Below are 21,844 nucleotides of genomic sequence, written 5' to 3'. Positions count from 1 at the left end.
CTGTGTATTCAAAGTGGTTAGGATAGATATATAGTTACTTTCTCTTAATGAATAGAGGGATTTGTTCTAATGGTGTTTGTAAATAGGATATCATGTCCACATCTTGTACAGCAATTAACCACTAGGAAGAATGTATGCATTGTGTTAATTATTGAAACTGTCCTACCTATTTGGTTTGAAACTCTCTCATTGCTATTTATTTCTCAATAAAATTGTGGGAAAATAAATAAATAAATAAATAAATAAATTTCTATAAAAAAAAAAGGACTGCCTTGGTTGTTGGACTCCAGGTAATTTGTGTTACAGCTTGATAGAAAGTTTGTCTAAATTTTGCTTGTGTCCAGAGACTTTGCCTGAGAATGAGATTAAGCACAGTGGATTTGCAAAAGAAATTTCAAAGCAGCTGAGTTTTGAGTCAGCGGCATGGCTATTGTTGGGGCCTTTAGTCAGATTTATGTTGAGAATCAAGAGAAAAAAGCCCTACAGGATGATTTAAAATGAGTTTGGCCAGAAAGGAAGCCCCAGTAAAGCTATGGAATGCAAAGGTAGAGCTGAAAGGATCAGGATTGCCAGGAAGGAACAAGATAATGGAAAGGAGGGCCTGAGGGCATCACAAGAAGCAGCAGGTCTCCACCTTTTGCAGGCTCACAATTGCAAGGATGAAGGACTTCGCCTTAAGGGGAAAGCCGCAGGACCCCATGTTCCAGAATGATGGAAGCAGCCACACCAGGTTCCAGAATGGTGCTAGCATGGAGAATTTATCCCTTCGAATCAGGGTCAAAGTGCTCAGCAATCCATACTCTCTCAACCCCTACAGCCAAGAGAGAATAAAGGCTGGCTACTGCTCTGGCTGGCAGCAGGCCTTGGCATCATCCACATGGCGTTGACTTTAGGTGCTTGCAGAATGCAGGAGTTCTGAGGCTAAGAAGGTGTTCACCTTGGTTTCAGGAGAAGTCCTGGGAGGCCAGGCTGTGTGCCCCTGGGAGGGCAGTGTGTGAAGCTGTGAGTGAGAAGCCTATTCAGTGGAAACCCAAGAAGTCTGGAAAACCCAGGAATGTGGATCATTTAAGGGAAACTGCAGATGAAGCAAATCCAGCCTAAGAGAGAAGTCATGGGAGCTACCACCAAGAATGCCACAGAGGTGGAGCCACATAGAACTAATGATTTGCCACAGATTGCTTCAGATGTCACACTTGGAACTACAGGAATTAATGTTGGCCTTTCTGGATTTTGAACTTGCTTTGGTCCTAGTGCTTGGTATCCTGCTGTTTGTGCCTTTTGGAATGGTAATACTTTTCTTGTGCCATTGAATGTGGGAAATGTTTAACTTTTCATTTGTTCTGGGGCTCACACCTAAGAGTTTGCCTTCAATCTTGGAGGAGCCTTGGGACGCGGACTTTTCAGCCATGCTGTAACTGTTAGGACTTTGGCAACTCTTAGAAATGGGCTAAAATGCCTTTTGTACAAAGTGATGTGCATGAGAATTTAGGGGTCCAGAGGTGGAATGTTATGGTTTGTGTCTAGTTGTCCCCCAAAAGTCTTGTGCAGTCATGTGGCCCACTTCTAGATTTTGTGATTAATTCATGATCCAGTGCTGGGATTATGGGTATGAGTGCTGCTGGAATTATGGGTGTGAGTGCTACTCCTAATTTGGGTCAGAGCCTGAATGCAACTTAAGGGACAGCCTTGCTCTCTGCTGCCATTGTTGCTCTTACTCCTCCCTTTTGCTCTTGCTGTTTACTGCCTTCTACTACCATGAAAGGCTGCCCTGTGCCACTCTGCCTTGGAGCCAGCTGAGCATGAACTAACTCCAGAAACTGTGAGCTAAATCAGCCTTTCTTTCCTTCATTTTGGGTGTGGGTATTTGTCCCAGCAACGAGAGAAGAGTCACTGAGGCAGAGGCATCTTGGTGCGTTGTTTTCCCATCACTGTTGTGTGAGAGATTTCTGCTGTGGTGGAACAGAAAGCTCTGCCTCTGTCACAGAGATGTCCTGGAGAGCGGGTCTGTCCCCGCGATGGCCTCAGTGTCGTGGTCCCGGCTCGTTCTACTCAGACCACCGAGATCTGTTCCTAGCAGTGTGACTGTTGCTGCTGCTGACCACATCTGAAGAGATAAATGCATGCTGTAGGAATGCATAAAACTTATTTAAATGGTTTTCAACTTTTCAATAGGTCAGGAATACAAGGGAATATTAATGATGTAGAATACACTGGGAATTAGGAGAAGAAAAAAAGATAAGGAAAAAGCCAAGGAGAATATAGGAAGAAAACAGATTTTCATGATAGATGTTATATTTATACCCACAAATGAGGGAGAAAAAGTTTGAGAGGTTATGGGCCCCAGGGGTTGAAAGAAAGGACAGAAAGAAAAAATAAATGAAAAAGGAAAGAAATATAACTTGAGAAGCTATCCAGATATTCTTAGGTAATTAAGAATTGTTTAGAAAGATCTCTATTATTTCACTATTGAGAATTCTCAGAAGCGCAATATGTTAGGTGACAGAAAATTAAACATTAATGATATTCAGGTTAATTCTCATTGTGTATGGTGAGAGGAGCAGGAGGGATTCAGAGCAATAGAAATGAAAAAGAGAAATAGGGCAAGAAAGGGTGAGTGCCACAGATCACATGAGTGTGACGTTATCTCTAAAGCCCCATAGCAGAATTCTTTGATTTAGGAAGGAGGACTAGAGGATGCTTTTGCAAACCAGTTGCAGAATGTGCTTTATGTTCATATTGAGAGCTAAGGTGGGAAAAGGATTTCTGGAAGGAAAGGAGGAGGGGAAATGAGGAAGGGTCCTCTGCTTCCCAGTGTGCCAGGGTCTGGACAGGACGTGCTGTCCCGTCGGTCCTGTGGTGGACGCACTTGCTGGTGAACCGCGACTCCGGCCAGGGTGGAGGGGACCAGAGAGCGACAGGGATAGCTCAAGCTGCGGAGCGTGGTCTTTTCTCACTGGAGATCCTGGGACAGCATAAGGCGAGAGAGAGAGAGAGAGAGAGAGAGAGAGAGAGAGAGAGAGAGAGAGAGAGAGAGAGAGAGAGAGAGAGAGAGAGAGAGAATAGCATGTCTTAATAGATAAAAATAATTTACTTTCTTCCCTTTCTGCCTTCCTTGACGTTAACTGTAGTAACATTATGTTTTTAAAACGTTGCGCTGCTTGTGGCAGCCGTGGGCGGTGCCTTCCTCCTGCGGGGCTCCAGCTGGTGCCGTGGTCTTTCTGTCTCCTGTGCCAGATCGACAGATTTGAGGTGGAAGCAGTGTCGCTCGGAAAGCTGCAGAAGGTGCTGTTGCGCTGCGAGGCCCGTGACGAGTCCCAGTACTGGTACTGTGAGAAGGTTGTCGTCAGAGAGCCGGGTACAGAGTCGGAGTCCGTCTTCACCTGTGAGAGGTAAGGGGGTCTCGGCAGTACTTCAGAGGAGTGTGTGGTGTGTGGCACTGGGTTGTGTGTGCCCGTGTGTGTGTGTGTGTGCGCGTGTGTAGCTTATGGAGTTGCATCATCTACTCAGGGTTGAACTGTCATTGGCTGTGTGTTTAAGTAACCATCACTTACGAAGCATTTTAAGAAAGTTTTATCTTGTAATATCAGTTAATCAACATACTCTGTGTGTTACAAAAGGCCAAAAGTTTAATATTTAACATTCTTGCATAAATATAGAGAATATTTGTTTAAATTTTGACTTCTTTAAGTTACTAAAGTGGTGTTACAATAATTTCTGAAGAGGATTAGAGTGGAGAATGTTAGAGAGAAGAACTCTAGTGGCAAGTGTGTGGAGGACCAAGATTCCAATGAGGACAGGGTGCGCTGCCACCTGAGCCCGCTCGGGTGGGCGCCGGAAGCCCTCCATCCGCCCCGGCCCGGGCCCGCGCTCCTGTGCCTGAGCCCGGATCGCGCCAGTTCCTCCCTCTTCACCTCTCGCCCCCAGACCTTCCGTGCTTCCTTGCCCTTCTTGGCACAGGAAGAAGCTCTACTCTCTAGCTCTGCTGGGCGCCGTGATCTCAGGGAGACTCCTGCCTTTGGCTGCGTGGGCGCTGACGGCTACTTTCGCTTAGTCTCTCCATTACAGGGGAGAAGACTTGTAAGTGGACTCAAGGGTGAATAGTTTCTCCATGAAGACCCTACCTGTTGTGGGTACGTGGGTGAGAAATGGGGCTTTGTTGTCAGAGTTGGGAGATGCCTGTAGCCCTTTGTCTAAATGGATTTTCAATAGGAAATGAAGCAAAAAATAAATTAGGCAAGGCAGCAGCATCGGGCGATCCAAAGGTGTGGACTTGAAAGTACAACCAAGCTTATTTCCCCTTCTCCCTGGGGTCACCCAGCGCTTTGTGACCTGCGCTCCCCGCCTAAGGTCCTGGTGGCAGCTGCGGACTGCTCCCCAGGCCTGTCCATCACCAGGGCGCGCTTCGTCTAGTACTTTCTCCTTCTGCTGTACTCTGTCACATAAGCTTAGTTTATTTTTTATAAAAATATGAAATTTACTGAGGGGCTTCTAGATGTATGCATTGTCGCTCTTAGTATCTGCGCATACATTCATTCTGTGCGGTCAGTGCAGCCTCCACCACGTTGCCCACTGCCCTCACTTGCCTTTCTTTGCTACCTTGTGTCTTATTGTGAGGAGACACAGGGATAGCTTAATTAGTGCCGGTGGATTCCATCTGAAAAACTTTACACAGTGTATTAAGTGACCAAGAATAACAGGCCAGAATGCATCACCCTGACCTTCCGACACTAACATTCATGCCGTGCACAAGTAGTCATGAAGGAATAGTAGCCAGTGCTCCTTCATACAAAATTCTCATGAAGAAAGTAGTTATAAAACTTCATTCCTTCCGATACTCTTCATAAAGAATTAGAAGCATGTTATTCCAAGAGTGGAGCAGGAATGGGGCAGCTTCCTTTCCACAGCAGAAAGGACTACACTGCTGCCATGCCCAGTGGCCCCTTGGTGCCCAGAGCCTGCTGTCTTCATGCAGAAGGCTAATAATAGCATCCTGCAAGGAAGCTTGTGTACTTAGGAGGAGAAGAGAGGCCCTGTGGCTGCATGCAGGAGCTGGTCTGCACAGGCTCCTTGCAGCCTGGGGTCCAGGGGCCCAGGAAGCCAGGGATGCCTGTAATTTGTCTGGGATGCAGGAGGCAGAAATGCCTAGGAGGGCATATTCCAGGAAGGACATGGGAAGCTAACCCCGTTCATTTCTCCTGGAGCTTCCTCCAGGCAAGAATTTATAGTGCATCTGAGGTAGGGGGGAAGGACCCCACATGCATGGCCTTTCAGAGCCAAGTGGAAGGGAGTGCCTGGGTGCAGAGGCAGGCAGAGCTCGGGGGAGGCGCTGCTGGGCACACAGATGCTTCTGCAGCTTGCAGGTCCCTCTCCTCTCCCTCTTTCAGGGGACACCCACACCATTAGGGTTCTATTTTATCTCTATACCTGAAAATATTACTTTTGTGCCTTTATAGATAACAGTACACACCATGAATTTCTGCCCTTTACACAGAAAGTTTGGCTATGTGGGTTTGGAGCAAGAAAAATTTGTATTTGAATAAGGTCAATATTCAAGTACATACTAATTTGGGAATTCTTATGTACTGTATTACTGTAGTTTCCTGTGGCTCCTGTAATAAAATCCCATAAACTTGATGTTTTAAAGAGTAGAAATGCATTCTCTAACAGTTTAGAGCAAGCAGTCAGAAATCCAGATGTTGGCAAAGCCATTCTTTCTCTACAGAGCCGGAGAAAAAAAATCCCTCCTGACCTCTCCCGGCTTCTGTGTGGTTGCTCACAATCCTCGGCACTCTGTGGCTTGCAGGTGCATCAGGTCTCTACCTCCCTCTGCTGTCGCATGGCCACCTTTCCTTTGTGTCTGCGTCTGTCCTTACAGGACGCTAGTCTTTGGACTATGACCACTGTCCTCCAGGGTGGCCTCAGCTTACCTAATTAATTATATGTGCAAGTCACTGCTTCCATAAAACATCACATTCTTAGGTTTTAAGTTGGTGTGAATTTGGAGGGAACACTATCTGAGCAGATACCATAATGCTATAAGTTAGCGATAACTTAGTGATCACTGTTTTTCTGCATTATCAAACTCATAGCACTATGTGAGCATATTGTGCATATCAGTATTCATGTGCAGAGATGTAACTGTGGTTTATAATGTGTATCTCTCGACCCTTCTGGTCCTGGGAGGTCCAGATATGCAAGCAGTTACAGCCACCCTTTGCTGCCTATGCACGAGGAAAGCCTGGAACCTTAATGTTGACTTCTAGTCCTGACTGGTTTTGGACATGACACTGATGGGGCTCTCAGGAGCAAGGTTTTTGAGATAAAGGCCTTACCAATGGCAATAGTAAATAGAAGGAGAATTTATGGGTGCAGAAATTGAAAGGTTAAATGCAAAGAACTGACTAAAAAATCCAAACATAACTTGATTTGTCAAGGTAGAGAGACATGGCCAGCTTTGTCTTCTTGATACTAAATCTTGGTCGGCCTTGATTTAGGTAGAGTGACCCTGAGGCATATTAATCTCTAGAACAAAAAGGAGGTACTTCAGTATTCCTGAGTTGATACTGTAACTGACACCTCTAAAGTGTTCTTGCCCAATTTCCATTCAGTATTTGTTGCACTTTTAATAGTTGACATCATTTCCTTTGGGTAAAGTGGGGGGTGAAAAGACTTAAGGAAGTCTCCTATGAGTAGAGTCAGCCCCCAGCAAATGCTGGGTACCCTGGGTGTGGAATCCTGCCTCCACCCCAGGTCTACATGCAGTTTCCCAGTCCTCAGTGCCTTCCTGCTAACTCCCAGGGAGAGGGCCTGTTATTCCACTAAAATAACTGGGCTCTTGGGCATAGATGAGGCAGATTTTTGGGAAGGGGCAGCTAAGCACCCTACCATACTCTTGGAGTTGCCCTCTGTGGGGACCATTGTAGCCGAAGCCCACTTTATCCAGCATCTCAGACACAGATCTTTTCTGCTCCCTCAACCATCAGTGTGTCCTCAGTGGATGCCAACCTGTCTCCTTTCACCTAGCTCTTGGCCTTTTCCTGGTTCCTGAAAGCGTTCAACATTATATTGCTAGGGAGTTGATGTAAACCGTAGTGCTTGCTGGGAAGTCTTCTGACACATCAGGTTGGGTAAATGCCACTTTCCTGTGTGCCATTCACAGGATGTGAGGTGTTAACTTGGCACCCACTCTGCTGAAGGAGATGCGTGTATGTGTTTTTCTGTCTGTCTGTCCTACTTTTCTAATTTTTGGCAGACTTTCCCTCAAGGCTGCCTGATCAGTATCCTTAACTTTCAGTCACTATTGTGGTTCCTGGAATTAAAGGTTAAATCAATATGTGTAATACATTGAACCAGGGGCATCAATCAAGACACCATGAACTCTAAAGGGAAATGGCATATGTGGTGTATGTGGGATGAGAACATTGAGTCTACATGGTCTAACTCTGCCTTGAGCTCACTGAGACACATACAGAAAAACGACCATGAAATTATCAAATTCAACTGTTAGTAATAACAAAGAGCCTCATAGTTACTTTTAGAATTGACAGAGGTGTGAATTTTTAAGAAAAATGTGGCTTATCTCAGGATATATCTTAGCCTTGAGAAACTAAAGTTGCTAGATGACCTCCTATGACAGTGACATCTCTGTCACTGCTGTGTAGCGGGAAGGCGCACTTTCTCTACTGCTCCATTACCAAGGTCTCAAGTACCAGCAGGGCCACACTGGACGACAGAGGTTCTTGAGAATCTGCAGTGCTAACAGTCCCTCCTCCAGGGTCCACTCTTACCACTCATGAAGCAGTTTCCTAGTAGCCTTGTGTCGTCCCTGGTGGTTCTTCCAAGGACATCCTACCAGAAGGCCTTCAGGAGCTCATCAGCAAAGCCCCTCCCTGTCCACAGACAGAGGATGTAGCGGGTGCTCTGTGTGTGTGGTAGGTGAGTCACGCTTTGAGTGAATTCTAAGTTAGGTCCTGTCAGGCAGGGCTGTGTAACCATTGGTGAAGTGGCTAGGAGCAGAGCCTGCGAGGCCTGTTGAAACCGTGCCCTTCTCTTGCATCTCTAAGGCTGCAATGGGGACTTTACACCTGGGCCATCCCGGGGTGAAGGGGTAGTCTGCGATGACAGGTTTAAAACGAATTATCCTTCCCCCCCCCCCCCCCCAGTCACTGAACTTTCCAGCATCCTCTTTTAGTTCTCCTTAGGAAAATGCCATTTGCTTCCTTGCCTAAATACTCTCCAGGGACGTTGCTAGCCGTAGCTCACAGAGCTTGGCCCAGTTTATCCTTTTATCCTTTCTCTGCTTATTGAAATCTTTACCTTCCAAAGCCTCGGGCCAACTGCTTTCCATTCCATGAAGCTTTCTCTGCTTGCCCTGTCTGCACCTTTTCAAAAAAATCCTCCCAGGTTTGATTTAAACCTCTGTGCAGCTCTGGTCATGTAGTGTCAGTTACTGTCTCAGGGAGTGTGTCTGCCTCAGGTACCAGGTGATAAAAATGTCTTCAGGGAAGGGACTTACGCATTTCTTTTTATTGTCTAGCAGGGTTTCTTATACCAAGGCGGGACTCAGGCAGTATAGAAAAATAGGAGAAGGCTAGAAGGAAAGAAAGAAGAAGGTAATGAAAAACATACCAGAATCCCGTGTTGGGAGAAGCCGTCGCTGTCACCTAATCTTTGAGTTTCTTCTATAGCACCCACAGATGTCTCTTTAAAAAATTATGAATTTATTTACTTTCAAAATATTTAGCCTATGTACAAATGGTTGTGTTTTCTATATCTGGGTGATAGGAAGAGATGATTAGTAACGCAAGTAAAAAATGATGTGGGGATTTTAAGTACAGAAATATAAAATTATTTTATAGAGAGAAAAGAATAATAAAAATTATCATGAGACAGTGAAGGATCATTTAACTTTATTAATTTTCCCCCAAAGAGGCCACTGTTAATCATTGCTTGCTATTCTGAGCATGTATTGGTTCTGCTGCAGATTTCTGTGCACTCCTTTGTCAGTTTGAGCTGTTCCTTGGTGCGAAAGTGACAGGTAGTGACGGTGGGAGCTGACAGAATGGGGCAGGGCGAGGCCTCGCGCTCCCGCTGGGGGAGGTGCAGGGCCTCGCGTCTTTCTCTCCCCGTGTCAGCAGAATGAGCAGCCGCCCTGTCTAACTGCGTCCCCAAGAAAAGGCAGGCTCTGCCCCTCCCGGCCTTTGCTGCTTCTGCCCCAGCCCGCTTGGCTTGCGTGGAGGCCCACCCAAGCCCACTCCTAGTGTGTCTACTCCGATCTCAGAGACGCGGAGAACTTGTTTTCTGTCTTTCTGTTAGACAGCCCGGCGAGAGGGCAGCTTGTCGCCAGAGGAGGCTTGCTTGTGCTGGTGCCTCCCTACCAGTGCGACCGACGTCTGGGCCGAAGGCTTTCCGGCCTGCTTCCGGGGCCTGCTTTCCCATCTGCTTTCTCCTCTCAAGCCCGGCTGCTCCCTGGGGTTCTGGGTCCTGTTCGGGGCGTGTGTGGGGAGCGTTCTTGTGCTGATGGAAGGCGTGATTCACAGTCTGTCCTAACTGCGCTTAGTTCTCTTCGGCTAGTTTCTGTTTCTGAGGGTTTATTGCCACACTTTGGGTGTAGAAAATATCCATGGAAGAAATTGGGCACAGGCTGCAGCTAGCTCTTATCTAGGCAACTGCAAGCAGCCCTTAAATGGTTAAGGGATTTTTTTTTAGACCAAAGATCTGGTGACAGTATGGAACTACTGAAGTTTTCATAGACTGAATCTCCCCTGGAGGAGATTGTGTAAATGAATAGCCTCGATGACTGCAAGCTTTTAATAAATCTGAGCCTACAGTGATCTAGAAGGGAATTTTAATGGGCATCCGGCGCTCAGTGTTTCTGTGGGTTTAAGGGTCATAATATTGCTTTTTGGCCAGTATCTTGTGATAAAAATCATACAAGAGATTTTCAAGGATTGACTAGAGACAAGACCAGAGAGTGTGATTTATTTCTTTTTTAAAAGTTTATAAACCCTGGCTTGGTAGCAGGAAGGAGAAATCCTTTAAAGCTAGTCTTAGAAAGGACAGCTTTGCAGGTGACATTCATAGGAGGAGCCAGTTTAAGAACTAGAGCTGGGCATTGCAGACTAGCTAATCTCATCCAATGCAGCTCAGCAGGTCTGCGTTGTTACAGTATCTCCTTGTCAAAAGCCTCCGCCCTTCTGTAGGTCAGGTCCTGCTCTCTGGTGTCACTGGCTTGTGACTGGCTTTGGGTTCAGTGGCACCAACTGGCCACTGTGGTGCCATGGGGCCTCCTGTGGCTGCTGATCTGTATCTGTGTCAGGATTCTGGGAAGGCCTGGGTGGGGCATCGCTGTGTTCTCCAGCCGGTAGGTCCTTGGTGCCAGAAATGGTGTTCAAGGCCACCTCTTCCAGCACAGCAAGAGAGGAGGCATGGTTGCTTGTTGGCTGCCAGTCACTGCAGATGTATTTGCTACACTGTCAACTGTGTATAAGGTGCTGCATTTGGCAATGGAAAAATACAGTCTTAACTGACATTTAGTAGCCATTTATCATATGTCAGATATTGTAAGTGTCTGTGCATTTACTTTTTTTTTTTTTCCCGGAACCAGGTATTGAACTCAGGCCCTTGCGCTTGCCAGGGAAGCGCTTATTCCACTGAGCCATCTCCCTGGCCCCTGTGTCTGTGCATTTAAACCTGCATTCCTATTGTGTATTATTATTATTATCACTATTGCTATGATGATGATGATGATGATGATGATGATGATGATGGTGATGACGATTATTATCCAGAGTGTACAAATGGGAAAACTGAGGCTTAGAAAGATCAAGGGAAAATATGCGTTGAGATTGTACAATTAGTAAGGTTTGGAATGAGACTGACTCCACTTCTAACCTGGAACTATGCCTGCTCCCTTCCTCCTTGGCTTTCATGGCCCTGGGCTGCGACCCAGGGCCTCGCGCATGCTGGCCAAGCACTCTCCCACGGAGCTGCAGCCTAGCTGTTTCATTTGCCACAGGAAATTGCTCAAGCTTGACGTCCTGCTGCCTGCTGTCCTACGATGTCCTGCTGCCTCAGCTGCGGAGCAGCTGGGATAAGGCACACATTTCCAAGCAAGGCCAGAGCCTAAGCATAAAACCAGCAGCCTGTATTTTGATTGACGAGCTCATTACGGAGATAATCTGATTGGAAAGATGGTCGCATTAAGCAAAACTCAACTAATAATGCAAGCTTACGTGATGATGGGTTAAGTGTGAAAACTAAATTATAGCATGTGATGCTAGACTCTAAGGAGGAAGAGAGGGCACATAGAGCTGCAGTGGCCAGCAGGAAACCGGGTCTCTAGTAGCTTTTGACAAGTTGGCAGATGAATGGAGTGACAATTGGGTAAGATTGGAGGAGGCGCAGTTCACCTTTACAGCCCATATCTGATCTCCACCTGGTGATTTCAGGGCCAGGATGGTAAAGTTCTGCCTCTGACTTCCTTGGGATCCGCCGATTCTGCGACTCCTTCCGCAAGGAGGCCACACGGCCTCACCTCCTCCTGCCTACTTGCTCACAGCCCTGCTTATCCAGCAGCATCCTGTGCTTAGCTGCATGGGAGCCTGCCGTATCTCTGTGCCTTGCAGTGCCCCTCTCGCATGCTGTGGTGTCCTTCTGACCTCATCTGCCTGTCACATGGCTATTTATTGTTCAAACTTGGCCTCAGAGACCACCTCCTGATGAAGTTTCTCCTTCCCTATTCCTTTGCACTTCCCGTTATGCCGCTGAGCTGAGCATTCTTGTCTTCCCTGCTCCTATTCTGTCTGCACTGCTTGCATCACTCAGTATTGCATCGCATTTATGGCTTTACCCGGCAGGCCCCTCCTCTGCTCTGGAAGCACCTTCGGCAGTTAACAAAGGGCCTGGCACACAGCAGGCCCTTTCCCCATGCTCGCTGAGTGGACAGATGGCTGGCAAATGGAAGGAACAAAGGGTCAGTGTAGGACAGCAGTAGCTGGGGGGTTTGTGGTGAAATAATGACGTTTATGTTCCACGTAATAGCTTATAAAAGGCTTTGCATGGTGTTTTATTTCAGCTTCCTAAAACTCTACGAAGCAGGTAATTTAGTCAGCAAAACTAAGCTTTAAGAGGGTAAGAACACAGAAATGTGGGAATGTGGGTTTGCTGACTCTAATATTGACTTTTTCTTGCCACAGAGAGTTTCTAACACAGAAGTCTGTCTGTGTTGGGGGAACGTATCTGTGAGCTATGAGCAGGTGCGTGGTTTCCAGAATGGTAGCATTTTCACTACACTTTAAGGCAATACAATTCTTTTTGAAGGTACTTAAGAACATTTTAGAGGAAGCCATGTAAAAGCAACACGGAGACTTTCAGACAGGAAACATGAAAATGGTGGAATTATTTTTGTAACAAGCCGCGGGAGTCGGGTAGGCTACATTTTCTAGATGGCCCAAGACCTTAAATATGTCCTTGCCTTTGTTCAACCTAGGTCTTTTGTGTGCTCTACTGCAGCCGCAGTGGCATTTGCAAGTGCTAGTGAGTGAGAACTGATAAAGCCAGACAGATATATTTTATTATTCCAGGCATTGTTTTGATACTATTTTTAGCCTAATGTTGAGCGTGCAGTACTTTGGATTGTGTTTGGCTGTACAGAAGCAGTTTTTATAGTTACCTTGCAATATGGAAAATTAATGCAGATTCAAGCTAATTGGAAAAAATCAAGAAAATAAATTATGTTTTTTATTTTTTCATATTCTTCAGGTGGATTCCCTTTATGTCTCAAGGAATAATTTATTCAGAAATTGAACTTTATCATCAAGGTGAGGATTAATGAAACCATCAGTAGAAGAAAGTGCAAGATGACTTGGTCCCATCTGGACACCTTGGAAGATGGCTCCCAGTGACCCTCAGATCAGCGCTTCCGCTAGCTTGCCTTTTGAGATCAGGTCTCCAGTCATTCTTCACAGTGCGAACACACATCCCTGTTAGAGTTGTCCTGGCAATGCCTTCTGCTCTACTGTGTAAAACTCAGCCGAAGGATTTGCCACTGCTGAAGAGCTGAGCTCACACTTCTTCCCCCCCCCCACTTACAAAATCATCAGACAGATCTATTATTAACTGCACTTCACTTTTATTTTTGCAGAAATGCAAATAAATCATCCGCTTAAAATACAAGAAGAAGAAAATGGCAAGTGTTATTGCTGTTTTTCATCTTTTCACATTCCGACACTGCATCCCCTTGTCTTGGTCACCTGTCTTGCACAACTTCACACCACATTTTTACTGCACTGAAGCTGTTGATTACATAGTTTCATTTAAATAAGCCAACAAGCAACTTTAGTCCCAAATGCTTTTTGCTTAATGCTTCCTTTAATTGATTTAATATGTGGGGGCAGTAACCCTTTTCCAAGTGATGAATTTCTATTAGTTGCACTTTTTTTTGTTGGTTTACATATTAGTTTCTACGTTTTCTTTTTAAATCTTTTGCAGTTAGCTTTGTCTATTAGATCTCTTCAAATCAACCAGGAATTGTGTTATCAATATGCACCGTTTAAAGCTGATCTGAATGAGATGAACATATATATGCATGCAGATAAGTAAACCTCTGCTTTAAAAATGTGTATTTTGGGCTAGGGAGATAGCTCAGCAGTCTAACTGCCTGCTTGGCAAGCGCGGGGATCCGGGTTCAATCCCTGCTGCCACATGCTATGCTGGCCCTGCCCTAGGGACACCGTGTTGGCCACTCAAACTGAGCATGGTGGTGTATGCCTGACAGGAGGATCACTATGAGCCCAAGCTGTGTAGCAAGACCCTGTACCAAATAAATAAAAATCTAAAAAAATTTTAAAATGTGTATTTTGTTGAGTAATTTGAAACTAAGCAAAGGTTAATGTTAATATTATTATATTCTTAAGGGCTTACACTTATTGCAATGGCTGCAGAGATACAAACAGTTCATGTCCTCCATGGCGACTGGGTTGAAGTTACATCTGCACTTGTTTATCCAAGAGATTGTACTTGTGTTCATCTTTTACAGTTTGAAGCTAATTTTACAGGGAGGAGTGTGTGTGGATGGGCATGATTTTACTAATCTCTCAGGGTCTTTTAGTAATTTTAAAAGTCCTCAAACATTCTGGTGTTTAAACTTTTTAAGTAATAGTACTTGAAATTATATCTTTATTTTTTGTTTATTTGCGGAACTGGGGATTGAGCTCAGGTCCTTGCCAGGGAAGTGCTTATTCCACTGAACCATCTTCCTGGCCCCTGAAATGATATCTTAAATAGAAAGATTGTCCTTCACTTCCAGAACTTGATGAGACATATATGATAATTTTAAACTAGATATTGTAAAGAAAGCTGAAGATGCCAAGAGCTGTTTGTCAATAATCTAAGACATACACACACAAAAATCTAAGTCACATAATTCACATCCATGTGTGGGCCTTAACTAAACTGTCTTCTACAGGTGTTTGTTTATGTAGAGGTTGCTCAGTTGCTCTTTATTATATATAATCTTGATTAAAATGAACTATTATTACTCGTTTATTTATAATTAATTTTTCTTGTTTTATTCATAAGGTATAACAATTTGTGGATGGTTCTATTTTATTTAGTTTTTAAATTCTGAAGAACTGTTCCTTAATATTTCTTGGGCCATGACCCTGCAAATGCTTTAGTACTCTTACAGGGATGCCCAAGAGCCTCTGGTGTGGCAAGAAGCAGGGAGGGCAGCCGTGGAATCCTGAGGCTTGGCTGTGCTGTGGCTAGGAATGCTGAAAAGAGAGCGAGAGTTGCAGATTTGTACAGCTCAAGTGTAGGAAGTGGGTAATGAACCCCACGGCCTTCTGGGTAGTGCGGTAGGAAGAAAAGACCAAAGTGTTATGCAAGTCTACAAAAGGGCAGACGAAGGAAGGAGCAACTGTGGTGATTAACACCCAGGATAATTATGTCACTCTCATTTTTGTTTAGTTAATTCCCACAAGAAGATATAGTTCCTAATCATAATATCTTATAATTTCAATTATTAATAACTCATATAGGTAAAAATTGTTCTCATAGAAGAACTGCTGCATTACTCAGTTAGACTGACCATCATTGTGAGATGAACTAGACTGAATTTCTTGTGGACTGTGCCTGTTGCAGGTTGCCCCTACATCTTGCCATTACGATAAACCCCTCATCAAAGCTAATACATTTATATTGCAGGGTAGATGTAAATGCTCATTCTAATTTGTTCTCTTAAGGTCCTTGTGAAGGATCACTGCAGACAGCCGCGTCATGCATTAAATGACATCTTCTCATGCCCTAAGTGCTGCCTGCATCCCTGGTACAAAGTGAAGCTGAAGCCGTAATGGCAACATTAGTGTGAACACATACAGTACTGACTGTATAGTCTGTTTCAAATAAATCAACTCTGTCATCTTCACAATGACCATATGAGCCGCTTGGTGTCCTTTCTTCACTTTGCAGGTGGTGCGACGAAAGGACACAGAGCTTTCTAACCTGTCTAAGGTCACACTGATGGCAAGTGGCCTATGTAGAATCTCAGTGCTAGGAGGTTGTTTCCTGAATCTGAACTATTCCTGCTTTAAAAAGCAGCTGCTAACAACCCCCAGTCATCAACAGTGTGTGTATGGTTATGTATCTTCCATGTCTTTGGATTTCTTTTGTTATTTTTGTAATTCATTAGGCTAGATTTGTGGATCTTAAGCTTTTAGCCTTATTGCAGATCCAAGTGAAAAGATGGTTTTAAAGATCAGGGAGATTGTTATTCTTACTGTTGTTTTCCATATTAGTCATACCCCCCAACCTTTTTGGAGACAGATTGGGTTTTTGCTAAGTGTCCTTTACTGACACTTATTTGGAGCTTGACGTTTGGCTAAGGATATAGTTCCTTGTGTGCTACTTAAAACCCTCGGGTCCAGCCCCAACTCTGGTCGGTGCCGCAGCCTCCTGTTCTTCTGGCCTAGAGCCCTGGCATTTATCACAAGTGTAATCTCTGCCTTCTTGTCTGCTGAATGCTCATGACTCAGTTTTTGCTAATGGTCTTTGTTGTTTTCAGACAATGGAGGAATTTTCTTACTTGGGGATGGAAACTTCTTTTTGTAATTTGTCTAGACTCTATAGTTGTTTTATAATGAAAGACACCTTTCCAGGAAACTGGCTCAGAAGTGGAAGGATCTTGTTGATTCCACTTGTCCACCTGCACTGAGTTGGCTTCACTAACCGGACAGTGTCTGCCCAAGACAGGAAATTAAATTTAATGATTAGTTTCAGCTAAACATAATTAAGAACGTACAATGTCCTAAACCATCATCATGCATTCCAAATCAAATGCAGATGGTATGGGCTGCCCCTGGCCCTGAATCACGTAGAACACAATTACCTTTGATGGTGTGGATAGTGGTGAGGTGGCTGCTCACCCTCGTGTGTTGGAACCTTCTACCCTGTGGCTCAGCCTTGTTTCCTGCACATGAAGGAGCCCTGTGGGTGCTGCAGAGAGTAGGAGGCCCTGAGGACTCGACATCTGGACAGTGTTTACAGAGTGTGAAGCTCAGATGCCAAGGAACCTTCTCCAGGACCAACCCCAGCATGCAGAGCCTGAGACAAAGTCCAGCAGGGCCAGGTGGGAAGAGAGATGTCAGTGTGTGGACTTGTTTTTAGTTGGAAGGGAAAAAGCGTGCTCTGAAGAATTCCTTTTGCCAGAGGCCAGATGAGTGTTGTGCCTGATCCTTGGTGCCTAGACGCTTTGGAATGGGTGTACCAGGAAGAGTCCCATGAGCAGCTGGGTGGATGGTGCGGCACTCTTTTGGCCTTAGCTTTATTTTCTCTGGATGCTAAATAGCTGGCATTTGAGTATTAACTTATACCACGTTGATTTTAGAATGTTGGTTCACACCTTTTCTTGTCTCATGCCGAATACACATAGTTCAACACAGCAACAGAATGAATGGATTTGACATGGAAACAAAATGCAAACCTCTCTGCATCCTTAGGACATGGAGTGTGCAAAAGCATTGCCACATGGGCCTGCTTCTCAACCAGATATCTCACAAATAGGATTGTGCACTCTGGGTGACTCACGTCGGGCTGAACTGGAGTTTCTCAGCCTTGGGACAGTTGACATTTTGTCTGGATAAGTCTGTGTTGTGGGGAACCATTATAAGCATTGTAAGCATCACATGATGTATCTGGCTTCTACTCACTAGATGCCCTTTACATACACTAAGTTGTGACCTCAGAATAATGTTGCCAGGCATCAGACAATGTCTTCAAGGGACTAACTTACCCTCAACCGATAACTACTGGTGTAGAGAGTTCTGTTGGAAAAAGGTGCTAAGAAATGTTGACATGGGCAAGTCTGAGAAGGTAGACAGGGCAGATCGCGTTTGCTGAAAACGTCTGTTACTACAACTATACGCTTCTGTTCCATGCGCTTTTCCAGATCTTGCTAGTCCCTGTCGAAGGATCTCTCACCCATGGCAGATGTTTCAGCTTATCTTGGCTACCAGTGCACTTCATGAAGACTTTTCTGTCCTGAGTGAAGCTTCAGCTAGGAGCCAACTTCACATTCCGAGTTACGTGACAGAGCCATGTTGCGACCAGATGTTCCTGCCTTGAGTGGAGGTGTCCTGGAAGTCACAGATGATCCTTCTTCCTAAGCCTGACCCAAACTATAGATTCACTGGCAGAGCAGCTGTTGTTTTAGGTTTGGGATATTTTGTCATGTAGCAATAACTCATCTTAGCAGAGCTGGGAAGTTCATGGAGGGGTCAAGATTTGGACCCCAAATATACTGAGAATCAAGAATTGTTATTCTGATGGCCTGGACATTGGAATGTTGTTCCAAGAATAATCGTCTGGGAGGTTAAGGCACAGAATACTCAAAAGTTGTCAGTAGATATTTCAAAAAAGATGAGTCAAGTTTTCCATGAAGGCCAAGGAAAATTGGACCACGAAAGAGGCAGAGGCATAGGAGAGATTTGGCAGTGAGCCTCAAGGACAAAGGAAGGAAATTTGGGATAATAGCAAGGTAGGAAGGTTATTGTGGAGAAACTATAGTTCAGATTGGGGGTAGTTACGGGGACGTGGCTCATGGGGCAGGAATTTGGTATTTAATTTGGCATTCTCTCTTCAGCAAAGGTGAACATTTGCAGAAACGTTGAACGTGCTAGACAGGCAGTTGGAAGGAAGCAGGCTGCTGCAGCTCAGGGGTTGACCTCTGCAGTGATGTGCAGCAGACTCCAGCCCCGGGGAGGCTACCGCATGGCCTGGCGAATCCCGACCGCACTGCTTAGTTGCCACATAGTTTGGGAAAACAGTGCATATCCCCGGCCGCGCACCTTTCCTGTGCACCTGTGTTTTCCCAGTGACAAAGTCACCCTGTCTGCAGGGGCGCTGTGGCCCACCCTGCGTGCGCGCGGGCTGAGCTGGGCACGTGACTTCCTGTTGGGTCTCCACCCTCTCGGTCTTCTCCCGGGCTTTTTCACGCTATCATGCAGTTGTAAAGAGAAACTTAACCCCAGCAGTGACGAGAGAGTCACCCTAAAGCCAGGTCAAAATAAAACATGTAACATTGTTTTCAGATTTTTTTTTTCTGAACTTAAAGTGGAGAAAATTGAGCATTGTACAAAACCATTTTATTCTAGGAATCATAACAATATCTACAGGTCTATGTCAGATTTATCCCAAAGCCTGTGGTAGTCAGCACACAATTTCTCTGTTGCTTTACATGTGTAATAATATTGATGTCTGGTTTTTTTGTAAGAATAAAAATATTTACAAAACACTGAAAAATTAAAATAAGTAGCATGATCCTCTTTTAAGGTTGTGTTTTGAAGGACTTACAGTGTAGATATATAGCATTATTTAGAGATAATATAATAAAAATTAGACCAAAGTAATAATCTGTCTCGTTTACAGTATCTTCGCTAAATCTCATTGGAATATATTTATGTGCCTTTAAAACTGTGGGTGATGCAAGACCAACATGCTTCCCATTGTCTTGTGCTAATAATAAGAACAATATCATGAGGCAAATAATGATGTCCTGGTCCCTCATATAAAAATGGCACTAACAACATGCCATCTGGAGGACTTGCTCTTTGTTGAGAAAGCTACATATTGTGCTGAAATGGTCTCAATGATGCCTGGAATAGCTCTTTCTCACACATGTAGACTTCATGTTTCCATAGTTAACAGGCCCCATAGCATTGTATAACGCATTCATTTTTTGGCACGGCTCTCCACACCTGTTGAGCCAGGCCCTGGACATGCAGAGACACCTAACACTGGAAGCTGCCCTCCTCAAGGAGCCTCAGGCTGGCTGGCCAAGGCAGAGGGGAGCAGGTCCTGGTCTGTGGAGGCTGGCGTCAGATGGGCAAAGGAGAAGGGTGCCAGGGTCTAGCTGGGCATGAAGGGCAGACGGTGGTTCTTTCTAGCTCCAGGGAATGTGCGTGTGCTAAAGTCCATGACCTCCAGGCCGAGCCTGCGTCTGTGAGGCATTCCTCAGATGAGAGGAGCAAGAAAGGTGAAGGAGAGGGCACGCATTTTGGCAAAAGGATTTGGGCAAAACCCTGGAACTAGAAAGGAGCCTGTCAGAAAGCTGAAGCTTGTCACAGGGAGGTCACAGTGTGAGAAGCAGGCGTCAGAGGGGCCAGAGGCTGTAAATACTTGAACAGTGGGAATGGATTTTATTTTTGAAAAGCTAAGATAAACACTTGACAGTCGTGCTTCTCTGTACGTAATACTAAAACACTGCCACAGAATGATGGAGAAAGTTTTACTTATCCTGACCCTACTGACAGAGCAGAGAGCATGTGGTCGGTCCATCACTTCACGTCTGTGGGACCTTCCTAGGACTTTTGTATCAGTACCCCAAATTTCCTGAAGTTCTCCATCTTCCCCCACCCCAACACTCAATATTTCTCCCAGGCAAACTCAAACAAATATACCCCGAAGACCACTATACAAAGCGATAGTGGTCTTTGCAGGGTGTGTGAATCTACTCTTAATTGTAATCAGGGACTAGAAGGTTGCAGTCTGCAGAGGCCTGTGGGGTCTCCTCACTGTCAGAGCATCTTCTGGGTCCTGCTCTGTTGAGCATCACAGAACCATGTTCTCCGTCTGATACGCTGCCAGGCAGTGCGTGGCTGTCCTATCGTTTGTCCTCAGTGTGGCAGTGATTTAACACAGACAGCAGCTGTCAGTGTCCCCCCTCAGTGTGCCAAACTAAGAATCACATGGGAAGAATTTAATTTACACGCAGCCTCTGTGCATGTCTCTGAGTATCCAGAGGGTAGTTGCCAAGTAACTGAAACTGTGTCTAGCTGCAGATGTTTCTATATTCAACAACAGGGTTGATTTTCTGAGCTGCAAAGTCAAATGCATGTACTGCAGGTGCAGAACGTGCAAAATAAGGGAAAGAGAAGATGGTAAAATCTAGGAACAGGCTGCAGACTTCACTAGGAAGGGGACTTGTTCACCCAAGTGCAGTGACTCAGTAGCACCATGCCAAAAGTCAGCCTCCAGCTGCTAGCACCGTGCAAGAAGCCGTGAACGGCACCCCTTCCATCTGTCTCCCCCCCATCACTTGGGCTGCATGGAAGGGGTGCCTCATTCCAATCCCCTTGCATGCTAATAACCAGCTCCTGACAGAAAGCTCTTATTAAGAGGAGAAGGGGAGCCTTTATCTGTGAAATGCTTCCAGCAGCAGCTCCGGTTATCCATTGCTCTGTAAGAGATCGCCCCACAGTGGAGTGGCTTCCAACAGTAGTTTCTGTACTGTTCACCTTTTGGCGGCTGCCATGACTCATCAAGCTGATTTTTGCTTGCAGCCTGTCATGTGATTTCAGTTGAATAGTGCTGTGGTTGCAGACCTTGAAAGACACAGCATACTTCTGAGCTGGCTGCCCGTGCTACCTGTGCAGGCCTGTGCTGGAGCTCTGCGGCAGGTGCCAGCTTCCCTGAGGCCTATCTGAAAGGTCTTGTGAAACCTTGAGTTTCCACAGTGTGGCTACTGAGAGCCAAGAGGTCGTGCCTCGAGAGCAAGCATTCTGACAGACCCAAGTCAACTTAACCGTCAAGAATATCACTCTTACTGCAGTATATCAGCCCAAAGCAGTCTGGACTCAACCAAGAGAGATAGAATGTGCTTCTTGCTAGACCAGTAAAACAGCCACCTTGCAAGAGAGGCAGTGGGTTAAGAGACACCCGTGAGCAGTTTTCTGAGCAAAGTACAGGGTCACTTCAGGGTGTGCCTGGTCTGTTTGGTTTACCTCTTGAAAAGTAAACCAGATATTTATGGATTGATGGGGTCTGCCTTGAGCCTGTGACAGGGGCTAGAAAACCAGGGGGATTTAATATCTCAGCATCTGTCCATTAATACTTGCATATCAAATGTGCATAAGTGCATGTCCTAATGCACGGTAGAGAAGACATTTTTGAATATGTTGATGGTCCAAGGGAGAGTCAGTCAACGTTTATTATAAGGGACTAGATAATGTGCAATTTAGGCTTTGTGGGCCTTGTAGTCTTTGCTCTTTATAGTGTGAAAGGACACAGGACAACACATAAACAAGGGAACATAGCTTTGTTTCATTGAAATTTTACCAAAGCAGATGACAGGTTTGACCTAGAGGCCCTGTTTTGCCTGATCTCTTCAAAGGAAGAACTTTTTCCTGTGCCTTTTTATTGAATAAACAGTAAACTTGATAATAGAGAAGACCCATGAGGTGCATCAAGTCTTATTTGACCATGGATTCACAAGTCACCTTATGTTATGGTTTGTGTCTAGTTGTCCTCCCAAAGCCTCATGTAAGTTATGGAGGAGACACAGCTGGAG

At 45.2% G+C, this 21,844-nt stretch overlaps 1 protein-coding gene across 1 annotated transcript in view; it reads left to right on the top strand.

The window, feature by feature from the left end:
• Nucleotides 1–13,626, top strand: part of LOC111817301 (lipoxygenase homology domain-containing protein 1-like) — a 57,645-nt gene extending 44,019 nt beyond the window's left edge. Inside the window, exons 6-7 of the mRNA XM_023717688.1 lie at nucleotides 3,235–3,389; nucleotides 12,763–13,626. Coding sequence (XP_023573456.1) covers nucleotides 3,235–3,389; nucleotides 12,763–12,832 — 225 coding nt within the window. The 3' untranslated portion in view covers nucleotides 12,833–13,626. The remainder of the gene's footprint in view (nucleotides 1–3,234; nucleotides 3,390–12,762) is intronic.
• The last annotated feature ends 8,218 nt before the right edge of the window (nucleotides 13,627–21,844 follow it).

This window comes from Octodon degus, unplaced genomic scaffold (genome assembly GCF_000260255.1).
Source record: "Octodon degus isolate 3935 unplaced genomic scaffold, OctDeg1.0 scaffold00054, whole genome shotgun sequence".
Classification (NCBI taxonomy): Eukaryota; Metazoa; Chordata; class Mammalia; order Rodentia; family Octodontidae; genus Octodon; species Octodon degus.
This window is presented reverse-complemented; position numbering and strand designations above follow the sequence as displayed.